General features: G+C 31.9%; 3 protein-coding genes across 3 annotated transcripts; all 3 read left to right on the plus strand.

The window, feature by feature from the left end:
• The first annotated feature begins 419 nt into the window (after positions 1-419).
• On the plus strand, positions 420-1,711 carry LOC121243022. Its single transcript, XM_041141075.1, has 5 exons — positions 420-445; positions 528-686; positions 770-1,119; positions 1,219-1,318; positions 1,494-1,711. Exons 2-5 carry the CDS (start codon positions 582-584, stop codon positions 1,650-1,652), a joined length of 714 nt encoding a protein of 237 aa, XP_040997009.1. The 5' UTR covers positions 420-445; positions 528-581; the 3' UTR covers positions 1,653-1,711.
• On the plus strand, positions 1,706-2,880 carry LOC121242192 (the record flags this gene model as incomplete). The annotated part of the gene is made up of 3 exons (XM_041140086.1): positions 1,706-1,825; positions 1,921-2,037; positions 2,411-2,880. Coding segments are annotated over 3 exons (435 nt in total), but the record flags the coding sequence as incomplete, so codon positions are not given.
• A 10,704-nt stretch (positions 2,881-13,584) lies between these two features.
• LOC121243633 lies at positions 13,585-15,041 on the plus strand. The gene has a single exon (XM_041141754.1). The coding sequence runs from the start codon at positions 13,746-13,748 to the stop codon at positions 14,799-14,801; it is 1,056 nt and encodes a 351-aa protein (XP_040997688.1). The 5' UTR covers positions 13,585-13,745; the 3' UTR covers positions 14,802-15,041.
• The last annotated feature ends 1,472 nt before the right edge of the window (positions 15,042-16,513 follow it).

The raw sequence follows: 16,513 nt of genomic DNA on the forward strand, positions 1-16,513 counted from the left end.
TATGTGCAACGGACTGCTCTGGTGCAGTGAGCTGAGATGCCTTAATAAGCATGTACTATGCTTTGAAAAGAGTTTCAAATAAAAAGGAAATTGATTGAATCTTGAGCTACCACAACAAACAACTCTGTTGAACTTGGCCATTACTTACCAAAAACAAGGAGGCATTTTTATCATAAAAATGTTTGTCTTAACAATTTTATACTTTCCAAATGGAAGTTATATTCCTTATTGTTGGATTTAGATTTCATAGACATTGGAGCTTCTTGCCGAGGTGGCTGTTCTGGAAGAGGAAGTGGTTCGGCTCGAACAGCAAGTTGTGCATTTTAGACAGGATCTGTATCATGAAGCTGTCTATATATCATCATCCTCCAGAAGGGGCGCAGAAAATTCAGCTGATTCATATGCCCCATACCCGGTTAAAGGAGGCATAAACCTTCTCTTTCTGGTAAAACTTTGCAGCTCAATTAGGAATGTATATCGTGTATGGAAATAGGCTTTGAAACATTGTTTTCATATTTGATTCACAGATGATGGTCGGGGACAAGAGGATCAATCATGTACAAATTCAGTAAAGAATGTAAATGGATCCTCGATCCATAAACCCCAACCAAATAAAAACTCCAGTTAAGAGACCTCTCATAAGCCAAAGATCCGCAGAGAAGCGTTTAGATCATCAGAATTTACAGGTACCTACTAATATCAATTATTTATTTTGCATTATGTACAGTCATTCTTATTCTAAAATGAGTATGAGTTTTCAAATTTCCAGGTAGAATGCAGATTGAAAGACCAAGCAAGTCTAGACACAAGAACCCCTGATGAAGGGCCAGGAGATGATGGCCCAAAGAGAATTTCTGAAAATATAGTGGAATGCTTATCTAGCATTCTCCTAAGAATGAGTTTGAAGAAGAATCAAAGTGGTGCAGAAAATTTACCCTCCATATCGACCTCTTCAACTCGAGAAAGCAGTGAAGAAACAAATTATTGGTATCCTTATGGTGTTTGTTCAGTATATGGAATGAGAGATATTGGTCCATATAAGAAATTATGTCACATTGAAGCTGGCTCAATCAACCCAAACCGAACAGAAAATTCTGTGTTTCTACTTCGTAGATTAAAGTAAGTTTGAGAAAGATTAGGATAGTTTCTTGCTTTATTCATGATGGTATTTATAAATACACTAGAAAGTCACAGCAAATTGTTTTTCTGAATTCTCAGACTCCTCCTGGGGAAACTTGCCTCTGTCAACTTAGAAAGCCTCATCCATCAGGGGAAGCTAGCATTCTGGATAAACATTTACAATTCCTGCATGATGAATGTATGTACACAAGTTTCAATATCTTCGCTGTTCATTTGCAAATGAAATGGACGTTAGTTACATTATTTTGCTCTCTATTTTGCTAAAATTAGTGATAGGTCGTGTTTTGCACTCTCATCTCCTGTTCCCTTGCCAAGTGCAAAGAAAGAGCCATTCACTATCTCTTATTCTACAGGCATTCCTAGAACACGGAATACCAGAGAGCCATGAGATGGTTTTTGCTTTGATGCAGAAGGTATGTAATATCCAGGAACTCCTCTTTCTTGGTAGGATAAGGATATATTGTAATTTCATTTGCGATACTTATATCAAATGCTTGAAGGCCTCTATTTAAAATATGACTTTGCTGCAAACCAACTTGTAGCTTTTAACATGAAATGGATATAGGCAGTCATTTATGCACTTCCATTACTTGTTACTCGGGCAACAATAAATGTTGGGGGACACTTGCTAAATGCAATAACTATAGAACATTTCATCTTGAGATTGCCTTACCGCTCAAAATATGTAAGTAGTGCCCATCTCATGTGGTCAACCACAAGAATGTTTCACCTTTAAGATAAAAATCATTGTTTCAAATTTCTTACTTTTAGTTGCACCAGACATTTGTAAAGGGTGCAAAAAACGATGAGAAGACTAGGAGAAGCATATTTGGTTTGGAGTTTTCTGAACCCTTGGTGACATTTGCCCTATGCTGTGGAAGCTGGTCCTCCCCTGCTGTAAGTTAACCCAGACTAGTAAACTTTGCTTCAATTATCAGCCATTGTCCCACATCCATGATGAGCAAATTAAGTGAAGCTCTTCAGTGTAGTCCCGCGTTCATCGAAACATTATAATTAAAAAGATATTCCCAAATACACTAGATTATATTCATTGGCACAGTTTTTCTTGACAGCTTAATGTGCTGCACATATGTCTTAATATATGATTGCTCCTGGGATTTATCTTGATACTTTCTGTGAGAATTATAGTTTGTTCCTGGAACTCATTCAGGTCTAAATCAAGACTCTTTTAAGTGCTCACAGTTGCTAGTGTCTTAGGGATTCCATGCAGTTATGCCATTGCTGATTTATTAACTCTTCCATATGAAAGGTGAGGGTGTACACAGCATCTCAGGTTGAGAAAGAACTGGAAGTGGCTAAAAGGGAGTACTTACAGGCTGCAGTTGGAATTTCAACTACCAAGTTTGCAATCCCAAAGCTTTTGGATTGGTATTTGCTCGACTTTGCAAAGGATTTGGAATCGTTGCTTGATTGGATCTGTCTTCAGTTACCAAGTGAACTTGCCTAAGAAGCAATTGGGTGTATTGAGAGAGGCAAAAAGGAACCTCTTTCACAGTTTGTCCAAATTATTCCATACGAGTTTAGTTTTAGGTACCTTTTATACTCGCAATAAACTTTGCAATTTTCTTGTATACACAGCTATAGAATGCATAAGAAAGGTAGTTTGTATATGATACCTTGTAAGTATTCATGAGATGAATGGTGTCTTCACCTTGAGGTTCAGCATGTACTATGCTTTGAAAAGAGTTTCAAATAAAAAGGAAATTGATTGGGTCCAAAGCTTTTGCATTTCATGTTTGTGTGAAATCTTGTTATATGGAACAAGTTCCCATAAATGAACACCACAACAAACAACTCTGTCAAACCTTGCCATTACTTACCAAAAACAACTCTACTTAAATGGATTCTTCAACTATAAAAATTTCATTTGCAAGCCCGCATACTGATACACCACCAATGTGAAAGCTTTTTCAACTACAGTAATGAGTTTCACTGTAAATAGTACGTTTACGCACCACTTATAAGTAGAAGAATTTCTTCTTAAACGATGAATTCTTCTACGCAAAAAAGGCGCTTGTGAACAAGGAGACAATGTTGCATCTCCACATAGTTCAGAAGTTATGCTGCTCCAAGTTGTATTGTGCTACGTGATGAAGAAAATAAGTGGAGAAAATAAGAAAAACACACAAATTTAACGTGGTTTGACAATATGTCTACATCCACAGGAGCAGAGGCTGAATTTTCACTAACTGCCCAAAGTAGGGTTAGATCATATGTATTTATACTAATCCTAGTCGTACAGACCATATTTATACTACGCTCCCCTCACTCTACTTCGCATTACTTCCGGCATCAGTCTGCTTTCTCTGTATACATGTTCCACTCTATATGAGCCACATACTACAACAAGTTGAGTATGGCCAAGTTAGGTGAGACTACCATTGAGCTCCCTTAGTATTGATTCTGATTAGTTTCTAAGCAATTGAGGAATGAATGTCCAACTATATCCAGAATTCAAACAAAAGCTAGTAATGAAAGTTCCATTAAAGAGCGTAAGCTCAAAACAATGACAGACCATTACTCCATCTTGCATGTTGATGGAACTTGAGCATTCCCTACTAATAATAACTAAGAGGGGAAAAGGATAAGGCTTCTATGTGAAGTTATCAACTCCAACAATCAAAGAATGTCATTGATGCCGAAATGCCCAAGTCATGGTTCATATTCTGAATTCTGGCCTGTGGTCCTTGTATCATGAGCTATTTTATCTCCAATAAAAAGTTAATAGAATCAATGCTTGGTATAGTTTCGTGTCATTTTTTTCCGTTAGTTTTTCAATCATTTGATGTCACATCAAAAACTTATAAAAGAACGATGAATGCAACTCTCATATTCATACCGAAATTCTCAGGTCTGTTATTTTAAATAATAATTATAATATCGCTAAACTTAAACTGAAATGTGCCTAACGAGTACAATCCAAGACGAAAGTCCCTGATTGAGAGATTAAAAATAGACAAGCATACACAGGGAATGGAATAGAAGGGAAAGCTTTTGGTAGCTTGGAATCTAAACTTGTCCTTGCTTAGAGAGCTTGCTTGTAGAAGTGGTCCTTAACTTTGTGCCTCGGTGAAATGGGCTATCTTCAAGGTACATGAATTAATGGGAGCTAAACTCCTAGAGTGATGTTTCACATTCTTCACTGCTTAAATGCAGCTTTATAGGTACTCTTGAACCACTAGCAGTAATGAAGTTTTTTTAGTGACGAGTTCTAATAACCGCCACAAAAAATTGCTATAAGTAGGTAGTGTGTATTGGCGTCGACCTTAGATTTTTAGGTTTTAATGACGGTGGTGATGACCCTATGTTTTTGTTCGACATATCAGTTTGTAAGTTTGATTTTGTAATATTTTTGTGTAGACCAAACATTTCTTTATTCTTCTTAATTAAACGTATAAATGGTAATTAAATACTTCGCCAAGAGTGAGTTTATGCCAAGATCATGTGTAATACAATTATTAGTACCTTTAATAAACTCAACATCAAAGTAATAAAATTATTCATACTCTTAAGGACATGTTTGGACACTATGAGAATTTTCAAAACTTCTCTTAGGCTACGTTTAAATGTTGAACTGAGTTGAGTTGAGTTGAGTTGAGATGAATATTGTTGGAATATTATTTTTTAATATTATTATTATTTTAGAATTTGAAAAAGTTGAATTGTTTATTATATTTTGTGTTAGAATTTGAAAAAGTTGTAATAATGAGTTGAAATGATTTTAAGTTTCAAACATACCCTAATCTTATTCTCAAACTTCACTTACACACAAAATATTTTTCAATTTTAAATTTTCAACTTTCTCGTCTAATCATTACCTAATCATTATTCAAATATAAAAATCAATATAACTTCTATAAATTTCAAAATAAAACACAAAAATCAATACAACTTTTTTGATATTTATATTCAAATAATACTTAAATAATTTTTTAATTTCATAATATTTATATTCAACTTTTTTCTCTCTCATTTCCCAAAATCCAATCAAATATATTTTCCCAAAATCCAATCAAACATCTTCACTCAGAGAATTTTACTGCTATTTACAAAATTCTAAAATATTCCCAAGTACGATCCAAACATGCTCTATTCGACCGATGGATTTTGCTGTCAAACTCCTTACTGCCTTTGCACTCGAGAGTCAATCTCTATCTGGTGTAAGAAAACGTTTACACATCTATTAGACCTTGTGGTTGATGTGCAGATATCTCACCATGCCACAGCAATCTGTCAACAACGATAAGTGCTTGAGTTATACACATAGACATAACCTGGGTGTCGTTTTGTTGTTTCTAGATGGGATAAAATGCATCGTTCCCATCACTCAGACTTGAACATCCGAATCCGGCCAACCGTTTAGGGTTTTAAATTGGAATTCTGCTTCTATATGTTTTCAGATCAAAAAATTTTATACACCACGCTACCTTCTCACTATATAAGATGTGACACATTTATCACTTTATATGACAAGCTGATAAATGTGCCACATCTTATATAGTAGGATGAAAGCGAAATAAAAGTAGGATGAGAGCGTGGTTTATAGTATTATTCTTTCAGATCGAGGATAGCATTATAGGCAACCAAACAGAAGAATCTATTATTTAAGTATGAAAATTTTTAAATATATACTACACTATCATCTCACATAAATCTCACTATGATGAAATGTCATCACCCAACAACTTTTGAATTTCTTTTTTATTAGATAAAAAGATGATCCAAGAATGATGGAAAGTGTCGTGTTTATGAAATATGATGAAAATGTGATAGGAGTGTGATATGTAATTACTCTTTTTAAGTATAAATCCATAAATCTGTCTTATGATCTTAAAAAAAAAAGAACCCGCAAGGGGTTTGCTTATCCAGTTCCATGCTTCATTTTCACAAATCAATATATAATTTCAAAATCTTAAAATTCTAGGCATCTATTCATATTTTTGATTACATATTATTATCAAAATTGAATCTTACATTTTTTTTTTTCGGTTTCATTTACAAGAAAGTTTTTGTTTTATCATTTTTTAAACCATCATTATTTCAACATCACATTAAATGATAGGTAAATGAGTTAAACATTACAAATAATTTTTTATTATTTAACACCATATTATAAGATGATAAGAAAATAATGTGTAAAAAATGATGAGTAGCTCGCATTACTCTATTTATTGACTCTTATTTTGTAGAAGGGTCCAAATTTATTCTCTTTAAATGGGCCTTAACCGATGATCACGAAAATGTAACTAAAAGGGAAAAGATTGCTTGCAATCCATGAGAAGGAAGTCCAATATAATTTAGTGCAAAATAAAATGTAGAAGTATCATCTCAAGGAAATAAAAACCCAACAATATAGATAGATTGTGATACCCTATATAATAAGGACAATTGTAGATGGTATATGAGATCCCACATTATTTGGAAAGGAGAAGTTCTTTCTCTTTATAAGATTCTAATGGGACTCCAATTGTATCATTGACTAGTCTTTTTGGAGTATAAGTCATGTAGTTTTGACCTTCTATTAGAGCATTACAAATAGTATCAGAGTTTATCTCAATCATAAATGTGGGACTTGAATCATGTCACCTATGACAGACTGGCCTAACGAGGACGTCGAAAATTTAAGGAGAGTAGATTGTAATACCATATATGGTAAGGATAAGGGTAGATGGTGTATGAGATCCCATATTGCTTAGGAAGTATAAGTTCTTGCTTTTTATAAAGTTTCAATAGATTCCAATTGTATTATTGACCAGTCTTTTTAGATTATAGGCCATGTGGTTTTGGTTTTCTATTGGAGCATTACAAATGGTATCAGAGTTAATATCAACCAGAAATGTGGAACTTGAGTCATGTCACCTACGATAGACTGACCCGACGAGGACGTCCGGAATTTAAGGAGAGTAGATTGTAATACCATATATGATAAGGGTAAGGGTAGATGGTGTATGGGATCCCAGATTGCTTAAGAATAAGAAGTTCTTGCTTTTTGTAAAATTTCAATGGGACTCCAATTCTATCATTGACTAGTTCTTTTGGAGTATATACCATGTGGTTTTGGCCTTCTATTAGAACATTACAAATGGTATCAGGGCTTATATCAACCAGAAATGTAGGACTTGAGTCATGTCACCTACGACGGACTAGCCCGATGAGGACGTCGAGAATTTAAGAGGAGTAGATTGTGATATCATATATGAGAAGGATAAGAGTAGGTGGTGTATGAGATCTCACATTGTTTAGGAATGAGAAGTTCTTACTTTTTATAAGGTTCCAATCGTACTCCAATTGTATTATGGACTAATCCTTTTAGAATATAAACCATGTGATTTGGACCTTCCAATAGAGCATTACATAGATCATTAAGATTGATTGTCAAGATAAATAAAAGAAATATAGATAATTTAGAGTACAAATTAAAAAGTATTAATAGTTTGATGTGAAGATAGATTCACAAACTGGCATAACTTCATAGGATACATTATATTTATTTTATAATAAAAGTAATTTTATAATTTAATATATCACATCAAGTCACGGATTTATTTTTGTATAATCTCTTTGTGAGTAAAGTATTTTTCTAATTTGATATATAAAACAAGAATTTGCAGTAATTTGTTGGTGAAAAGTATAATTCTCTCTCCCAAAATCAAATAAATTAAGACACGCAAAGTTGTTGTTGTTGTTGTTTGATAATGTGGGTGGATGCATGACCAAACTCAGCCTAAATAATTGTCTGAATGCATGCAGCTTAAAAAGAATTAAAGTCAAAGAATCTAGAAGTAATATTGAATTAATATTAGGTCAATTCTTATTTTAAGCACATGCATGGCTCTAATTTCCACGATGATCAGTTCCAATTTCGTCGACCCATACGTGGGAGGCATTAACTACGTACACATTTTTGGGAATTATCTTAGAATTATTTATACAAGTCCCGTGTAATTAATCTTTCTTTACAAAAATGAATTTCACCATAAGAAAATATTAAAAAAAATTATTTTTTAGCGAGATTCACATTTTTATAAAAAAGAAAAATAATTTCTAGAGTTAACTACGTACACATTTTTGGGAATTATCTTAGAATTATTTATACAAGTCCCGTGTAATTAATCTTTCTTTACAAAAATGAATTTCACCATAAGAAAATATTAAAAAAAAATTATTTTTTAGCGGGATTCACATTTTTATAAAAAAGAAAAATAATTTCTAGAGTTCTCAAATATACAAGTCTTCGTATATTTTTTTAAAAAAATTGACAAATATAAGATCCATATAAAAAAAAATTACTTTTTTTTAACGATAGATCTCATTTTTTCAAAGAGAGAGTGCCCGAACTTTATATATCCTAAAATTGTATCTACCATTGCTTTTTATCCAAATTGTTATTTTACCCTTTGAGATTATTACTTCCATTATATTCTTCTCCTCTTTTAATATCCAACAATTAATTTTTCTATCATTCATCTAACAATTAATATATGAATAAAATCATATATTAATAGTGGTAATTTAGTAATTTGACAAGCAAAATATAAAAAGAGTGGTAGGTAGATAGCTAGAGAGGGTACGTAATGTGTGGTTTTCCCCTAGTTAATGCTTTTTTATTTTCAGACTTTTTCATAGATTATTTCAAACGCTAGCTGTTTGAGAGGACTGATTGGACATAAATTTCGTTCGAATCATGTCACATGGGATACTTTTAATTATCATTCATAATATTAAAAAAAAAAAATGAGGATTCTATATTTTATGTCCACGTTTATCAACGTGTTTAAGAGCTTAAACTAATGACATTGTACAGTTGACAATAATTAAATAGACTAATCACAATGAAAAAAGAGATCATGTGTTATATATACTATATCTAGTTTAATTAAAAATAATGATTAAAATAATAATAAATAGCATTTTTCATGAAAAACAAAATCTGACATGGAATTGGTGCCACGTAATGATTATATTTATTTTAATAATAGAATTAAAATATTCTTGAGATTTTTATTTTTGTCTCCCACGTCTTGCAAGTTGCAACTTGATGCTTTTCTTTTGAGCATTTCTCCTTATTATCCTCACATTATACATGGTCACACTTCTTTTTTTTGTTTTTTTTTTTACTAAACTAAAAGAATTCTTTTATTTATCCTCTATACACCACACATTTAATAAAAAATAAATAAATAAAAATCATGTGCAGTGTGTGCAGTGTAGGGATAATAAGTAGAATTTTTCTTTCCTTTTACTTGCATCCATTTGCATGGAGCATTGCTATTTATAAACCTCACACACTAAATATCACAAATTTTTTTATTTCTTTTATTTTTAATTTTTTTTTTATTTTATTCTTCTTAAAACAATTGAATTCTTTTATTCATCATTAATATACCATACATTTAATAAGAGAAAAAAATAAAAATATAATAAAAAAGATAGTGTGTGTGGTGTGCGAGATTTATGAATAGAATTTTTCATTTGCATATTGTACATGGTAATATCCTCCGTATCCACGTTTACCTAATGCACGAGAGGCACGTACAATATGGGTTAAACACTACATGCAATAGTCTTTAAATTTTACACGTTTATATCTTTTAAGTCATTGAATTTTTAATTTTATAGGCTTGGCATTTTTATCAATTTTGTTTGATCTCCATCAAGCTTTTATTAACAAAACTGACTAAAATTCTTATTACCTTAAAAAACAATTAGAAAGATATTTTAGAAACTAAAATATTGTCTTAAAAACAAAAAAAAAAATTGCAAATCATAAAATCATTTCAAAATCTAAAAATTAGAAAGATATGCTTAAAATCATATTAGAATTTCAATTTTCTTTTTTTTAAAAAAAAGAATAAATCCTAACACATAGAATAATAAAAAATAAAACCTCAAAGCATTTTATAACAACAAATTAAACATGATTAAGAAACATAAGGAAGATAAAGACAAAGCTCTCTCTTAAAATCAAGTGTAGTGGGAAAGAAATTAGGCAATCGACCTTATTATTATTTTCCATCACTTTCATACCTCATTCATGTATTTTTTTTTCCACAATTCCCACGTTCAGTCTCTTCCCTTTCCACAAATATTCAAAGGTGGTTGGAGCCCCCAACTCTTAAAATTAATTAATTAATTAAAATCTTACCTTCTATTATCAACATCCTTGTATCTGTCAATTAGGTGAAGCCTAGTAATTAAATAACAAACTTACAATAAATGAGCTGTAAACTCAGATATCCTGAAATATTCTAAAATTGCATATTCTATTATCAGCGTTGTTATACCCATCAAATTGAAACCTAGAAATAAAAACCAATCTTATATAATATGAGTTGTAAGCCGTGATATCCTAGATTTGATTCCGTATTAGCAGTTGAGAAGTGTTAGATCTACACAAATATCTTACAAAAAATAAATGATACATTAGATCTATTTTATAATTTAGCGTATAATATCAAGTCATGTTAGTTTGTAACAATTTTTTTTATAAATTTCTATGTATATCACGTATTTCTCTTAGGAGTTAATCCACAAGTCCTAAAACTGTACTTTGATCCCTCCTATTCTCAACAGTGTTGTACAGTCAAGGTGAAGCCTAGAAATTAAAAAAAAAAAATGAGCTTAGGATATAAACTTTGATATCGTAAATTTGATTTTGTATTAGGAGTTAGTTCTTCGCAGTTGTGACAGGTAGGATCATGTCTTTCAATTGGTGGTTGGAACCTATATACCTATATACAAGTCTAGTACCGACATTGTTATTAACTGTTACGGTAAAGTCTAGTAGTCAACTAAAGATGAGTTGTAAACTAGTATATCCTAGCTTCGATTCCATATACCCCTAGAGTCGTATATTCTAAGGTAATAGAAACTTACGCATCTTAAAATTAATCTTTTACCTTCAATTGTCAATATTATTCTATTTGTAAAAGAAACAATTCATATTTGTAGATCGTGTTCATGTTATGTCAAATTATAAATATTAGACTATATGGGTCAAACTTGAACCCAATTCGTTTATTAATTAACGGGTGACACAACTTGCTTAACTCGTTTAATCTGTTTCATATAAATGGATTAAGTTGACCCATATATTTATTTTTTAACTCACTTAATATAATTTTATATATAACACAAAGATAATTATATAAATAATTCACAATTATAACTTGATTCATGATAACATATTTTATTATTAATATCTAAACTAATAATATATAAGAAAACTAATATTTTCATAAAATAAAATTACGTATTAACAAAAAATGTTTAATAATTTGATATATAACGTAGTTAAATACTAATATTAATATTACATAATAATAATAATAATAATATATAAGACTAATATTTAAAAAAAATTAAAAATAAAATATATTCATGTTATACGCTAGTTGTGAGTTTCGCGAATTGACCCTGTAAGGTAGTAAAATACACCAGGCTCAAAATAGTTCTCAAGGCTCAAACCATCAAGAGACCATCACTAGAAAACAAAGAAAGAGAGAGAGAAAGGTAGTGGCTGAACCAGAAACTTTTATGAGGGGCCAACTTTTTTATTGTATTACACATTTATATAAAATAAAATAAAAATTAAAAAATCATAAAAATATAACTATACATAAAATTAGATCTCAATAATTTGTTACATAGACATAGAAATAAAATTCTAAAAAATACAACTTAATATATGTTTCAAATTTCTGGCGATAATGTTTTATGGAATAATATTAATTCATTATTATTTTTATAATGAAATATTTAAAATTTATTTTCTTCATAAAACTATCAAGTGATATTTTAGAATGTCATCTTTCATTCTAGTATGTAAGTTAGTTTATCAAGTTTCATGCAAAATCTAAATATTTTCATGTCGCATTAAGCATATAATGCTATAATTGAGACCTTAAATATTTTTTTTTTTTACTCAATGAAGTCTATATTAGGATAAAACCTCTCAACTATTTTTCATGTAAATCATCAATCCTAAATGACTTTTCTTATATTTTAACTTTAGATTCCATATTAAGAAGTCTACTATTGTATAACAAAAAAACTTGGAGATCCATATTAAATGTTTATTACTTTTCCTAAACTTAATTTTAATTTAATTTTTGTAAGGCCACATCCTTGAAAATAAATAATATATAAAAATTATATAAAATTTTGGAACTATAGGCAAAAAAAATGAAGAAAGACATTTTTAGGTGTACTGAAATTTTCAAAAATTTTAAAGAACATATGAGGATTGTAAATTTTTTAGGGGAAACATTTGCTATATTTATAGAATTATAAATAAAATATAAGGTATATTTTGAATTTTTTAAAAACTTTTTTTTTGGGGGGGGGGAATGGCCCCCTTAGACATAAGGTAGGTCCGCTGTTGGGGAAAGGAGACAAGAATGGATAAAGAGGTGAGAGTGTCAAGAGGTAGGGAGGTGTCAAGAGAAAATAAAAAAATAAGAGACAATCAGACATGCAAAACAGGCATCCCTACCACTACTAAGGGGTATGTAAGAAGAGGGTTAGATAAAAGAGACAGATGGCCTATGTTTTCAAGGACTTCTTTTTTTTTGGAAAGCTTAGGGAGATTTTTAGCCAGGCTTCTTCAACCTCTAAACAGAGAGCTCCAGAGAGAACATTTTCTCCAATAAGTAGTTCTCAACTCTCATTGTACAATGAGAAATGAGAAGGTATAAAAGACTGTAAACAAGCATATTATATTGAAATTTCCATTTCTCAAAACCCTCATGGAAGTAGATTTAGTGTCGAACTATGTAAATCTATATATATATATCTTTTTATTTTCTCTGTATTTAAATACTATTCACCATCACCGACGTACGTGTGGATACCGAACAGCCACATCAAACCATTGCTGAGAGCTCCCACACCATACTGATCGAGGTCAGCCCAACTCAGTGCATGTCGAAAATGAATCTTTCTTTCATTCCGGCTTACGCCTTTTCTTGGTGTTAACAAATCCGTTCATTAGTTGTGTCTTCTCTGAATCAATGCGTTTTGATACAAACTCATTTATATTAAATTTAAATTCACTTATTCGATCAAAGATCAAGTCTAATGATGAAGAAAAGATAAGCCGTAAACCTTTTTTTTTTTTTTTTTCCGCCAACAAAAGCCGTAAACTTGGATATTCTGAATTCGAATTCATGCTAGGAGTTGGTCACAATTCTGACAGATGTAATCGTGTACTCGAAATTTAATGCCCATGCGTGCGTCCAAGAACCCTATTATAATAATAACAATAATAATAATAATAATAATAATAAGGCCTAAATTAAATTAAAATAAGAATCAAACCGGCAAGTGATTGAAAAGAAAGTATGAAAAGGCGGCTCCTAATGTCGTGACACTGTGTCTTTTCATTAATTGATGGCAAAAAAAAAAAAAAAAAATATGAATATGAATGACTCGAAACGGTCAACAATCTCTGCATCTGTCCCCCTTCTTCCCTCCTTCCCCTTTTAATCTTCATCTTCGTTACACTTTTCAAGCTGTCCCAGCTTCTCCTACCAAACTCCCAACAATTACTGAAGTACAAAAAGGCATTCGCCAGGTTCCCGATAATGGAGATCGTGATTCCACCGACTACCATGGATTTCGATTTCAACAACAGCAATTCACGTCCTTCTTCGCTTTACATGAGCGCTCCTTCTACCCCTAAACGTTTTGGCGAGTTCTACTTCAGTGCTCCGACCAGCCCGTCGCGTGGCGTCTCCGAGTTTTACCAGGATGAGTTTCCGATGCGGAATGAAAGCAGAGCTGGTGGCACGAGGGAGGAGGCGGCGGGGGAATTCGCGTTTGATTTTTGTGAAGAATTAGAGAGGAGCTCTTTGCCGGCTGATGAGCTCTTTGATGGTGGCAAAATCCGGCCTTTCAAGCCTCCTTCTCGGCTGCAAATAGGTAGAAAAGCGGAGGCGTACACCACTCCGAGCAGTCCTGTTTTGCTGTCTCCGAAATCGCCCAGATCACAGGGGAAGAAGACATTTCTGGGTGTGTTCTCGCGTAGACGGAAGAAAGACTCCGACCCGTTTGCGATGCAACTGGAGAACACTCGCAGGAAAACAGAGCATGAAAGAGGAAGAGAAAGAAGTACAGACATATCATCTTCAAATTCAGGGCGCAGGGCGTCTAGGTCGCTCTCTCCTTTCAGGGTCTACGAGTCTCAATGGGAGGAACAAGAAAAGACGCAGCAAAACACCAAACAGCCATCACTGAACTCGAAGGCTTCATTTTCATCAACCGCTGCTTCGTCTTCTTCTTCTTCAAAGAGTTCTTCTAAGAAATGGAGTCTGAAGGACTTTCTGCTGTTTCGGAGCGCTTCGGAAGGAAGAGCAACAGACAAAGATCCTTTCCTCAAGTTCTCGCCGGCTTTGCACAAGAGGCATGAAGATTTCAAGAACTCGAGCTTCCGGTCACCGGACACTTCTGGTTCAGTGGGCAGATCGAGAAGAGGGCCAGTTTCAGCCCACGAACTGCATTACACCGTGAACAAAGCGGTGTCGGAGGACTTGAAGAAGAAAACTTTCTTGCCATACAAACAGGGGATTCTGGGCAGACTGGCATTCAATCCGGCAGTCCATGCACTCGCCAATGGCTTTGGGTCATTCACACGTTCATGAATCTAGATAGATTCTTCAAAGATTTTCCTAATTCTTCTCTTTTTTGTTGTAAAAAATAGTTACTTGTTCCAACAAATGTAGAAACTCTCATGAACAACTTAATTTGTGGTTCATAAATACTATGCAGAGAAAAAAAAAAAAAAAACTGTATTTTACCAATGTTCATTAGTTTTTAGAGAGTAATTGATGGAAACAAGCACAATCAAAACTTGTCTCCATCTTGATCATGTTTTACCATTTCCCACCAGCTTGTTCTTACACTAATGTGCGTACAGAGAGTGGCTAAAGCCTTTGTTTTTTTCTTTTTTTTTTTTTTTGAATTACTGTAAAATAATTATGGTAAATAAATAAATGGGTCTAGATCTTCAATAATTCTACTTACAATTTTTTACCAATTTATTCGTTGGATTTGATAGTGAAATGAAATGAGATAATTTTAGATGAATTGAATAAAATATTATAAGAATATTATTTTTTAATATTATTATTATTTTAAAATTTAAAAAAATTAAATTATTTATTATATTTTATATAAAAATTTAAAAAAATTATAATTATGAGATAAATCCAAACGAGCCTGCCCACCAACAATTATCCTATAATTTTGTTGAGATGGAACTCATAAATTCTCGGTCAGATGTGTTGGAATGAAGACAATGTGGTGGTTAGCCATTTTTTTCTGTCATAATTGCTGATTGACTTTCTTGATTAAGAACCAAGACTTTAACGGTTAAGATTGATGCAAAATTGAAGGTACAATCTTAATGGATTGTGAAAATTCGAATTTGTGGTATAAAATAATAATAAAATAAAAAAAATAAAAAAGGTGATAAGTTGTGGGTTAAACGAATATTTCCCCAAAAATAGTTATAGAAAAAGGTGGAAAAATAATTCAGTAATGTTGTCTCTTATTGACCATTTACGTGCTCAAGCCAACACCAACCATCTAGAAAGTCAAAAGATGTCATAACATGAGACAAGCACGCAGCAATCTTTGGGGTAAATTTCTTGGTTTATAATTTATGTTTAGTAAAGAAAACGACCAGATTATATAAGAAATAAAGAGTCAAAGATAATGCATTAGATATAAGAAATTCAAAAAATCTATTCATCTATTTTCTCATTATTTAATGATATGATATTAGATAATAGGTTTACAAGTGTAATATAATAAATAGTTTTCAATCATCTAATACTACATCATGAAATGATGAGAAGATGATGAATAGAATTACTCTAAAATATATTTATTCTATTTATAAACCGATGTGAATAACACTTAATAAAATATTTACATGACATAATTTAATTTGAAAGAAAAATTTTAAAATTTAAATTTTATAAATCAAATCTTATTATTTAAGTAAAATGGATCGTACGCTCTACATACCACATGCTTGAAAATAAAATAACTCTAAATATAAAAATTTTCTATTTCAGCCTATGAATTTTATTAATAGGGTTGTCTATGAAAAGATTCGGCAACTTCTAGAAGTGGGAAGACTGCAACTGCTAAGCCAAGTTGGATGAGGGTATACCAATTCCACACCTCAAATGCAACTGGAAAGGCTACCAACCCTCCCTCGCTGCAGAAATCATTAAAAAAAAATTAACTCTGATAAGGATCTTCTTAAACAGAATAAGATCCATCTAATCTAAAAGACGAGATATTTTGGTCATTTTACTCGAGAGTTTTGCCACTTGCAAGTCTA

The sequence above is a fragment of the Juglans microcarpa x Juglans regia genome, chromosome 8D (assembly GCF_004785595.1).
Source record: "Juglans microcarpa x Juglans regia isolate MS1-56 chromosome 8D, Jm3101_v1.0, whole genome shotgun sequence".
Taxonomy (NCBI): Eukaryota; Viridiplantae; Streptophyta; class Magnoliopsida; order Fagales; family Juglandaceae; genus Juglans; species Juglans microcarpa x Juglans regia.

What these genes read in the sequence shown, in the direction of transcription:
- LOC121243633 (XM_041141754.1), top strand. Translation starts at nt 13,746, where the DNA reads ATGGAGATCGTGATTCCACCGACTACCATGGATTTCGATTTCAACAAC.
- LOC121243022 (XM_041141075.1), top strand. Translation starts at nt 582, where the DNA reads ATGGATCCTCGATCCATAAACCCCAACCAAATAAAAACTCCAGTTAAG. An exon ending in TAGATCATCAGAATTTACAG is followed by an intron (nt 687 to 769) that starts GTACCTACTAAT and finishes TCAAATTTCCAG; the next exon opens with GTAGAATGCAGATTGAAAGA. An exon ending in ACAATTCCTGCATGATGAAT is followed by an intron (nt 1,319 to 1,493) that starts GTATGTACACAA and finishes CTTATTCTACAG; the next exon opens with GCATTCCTAGAACACGGAAT.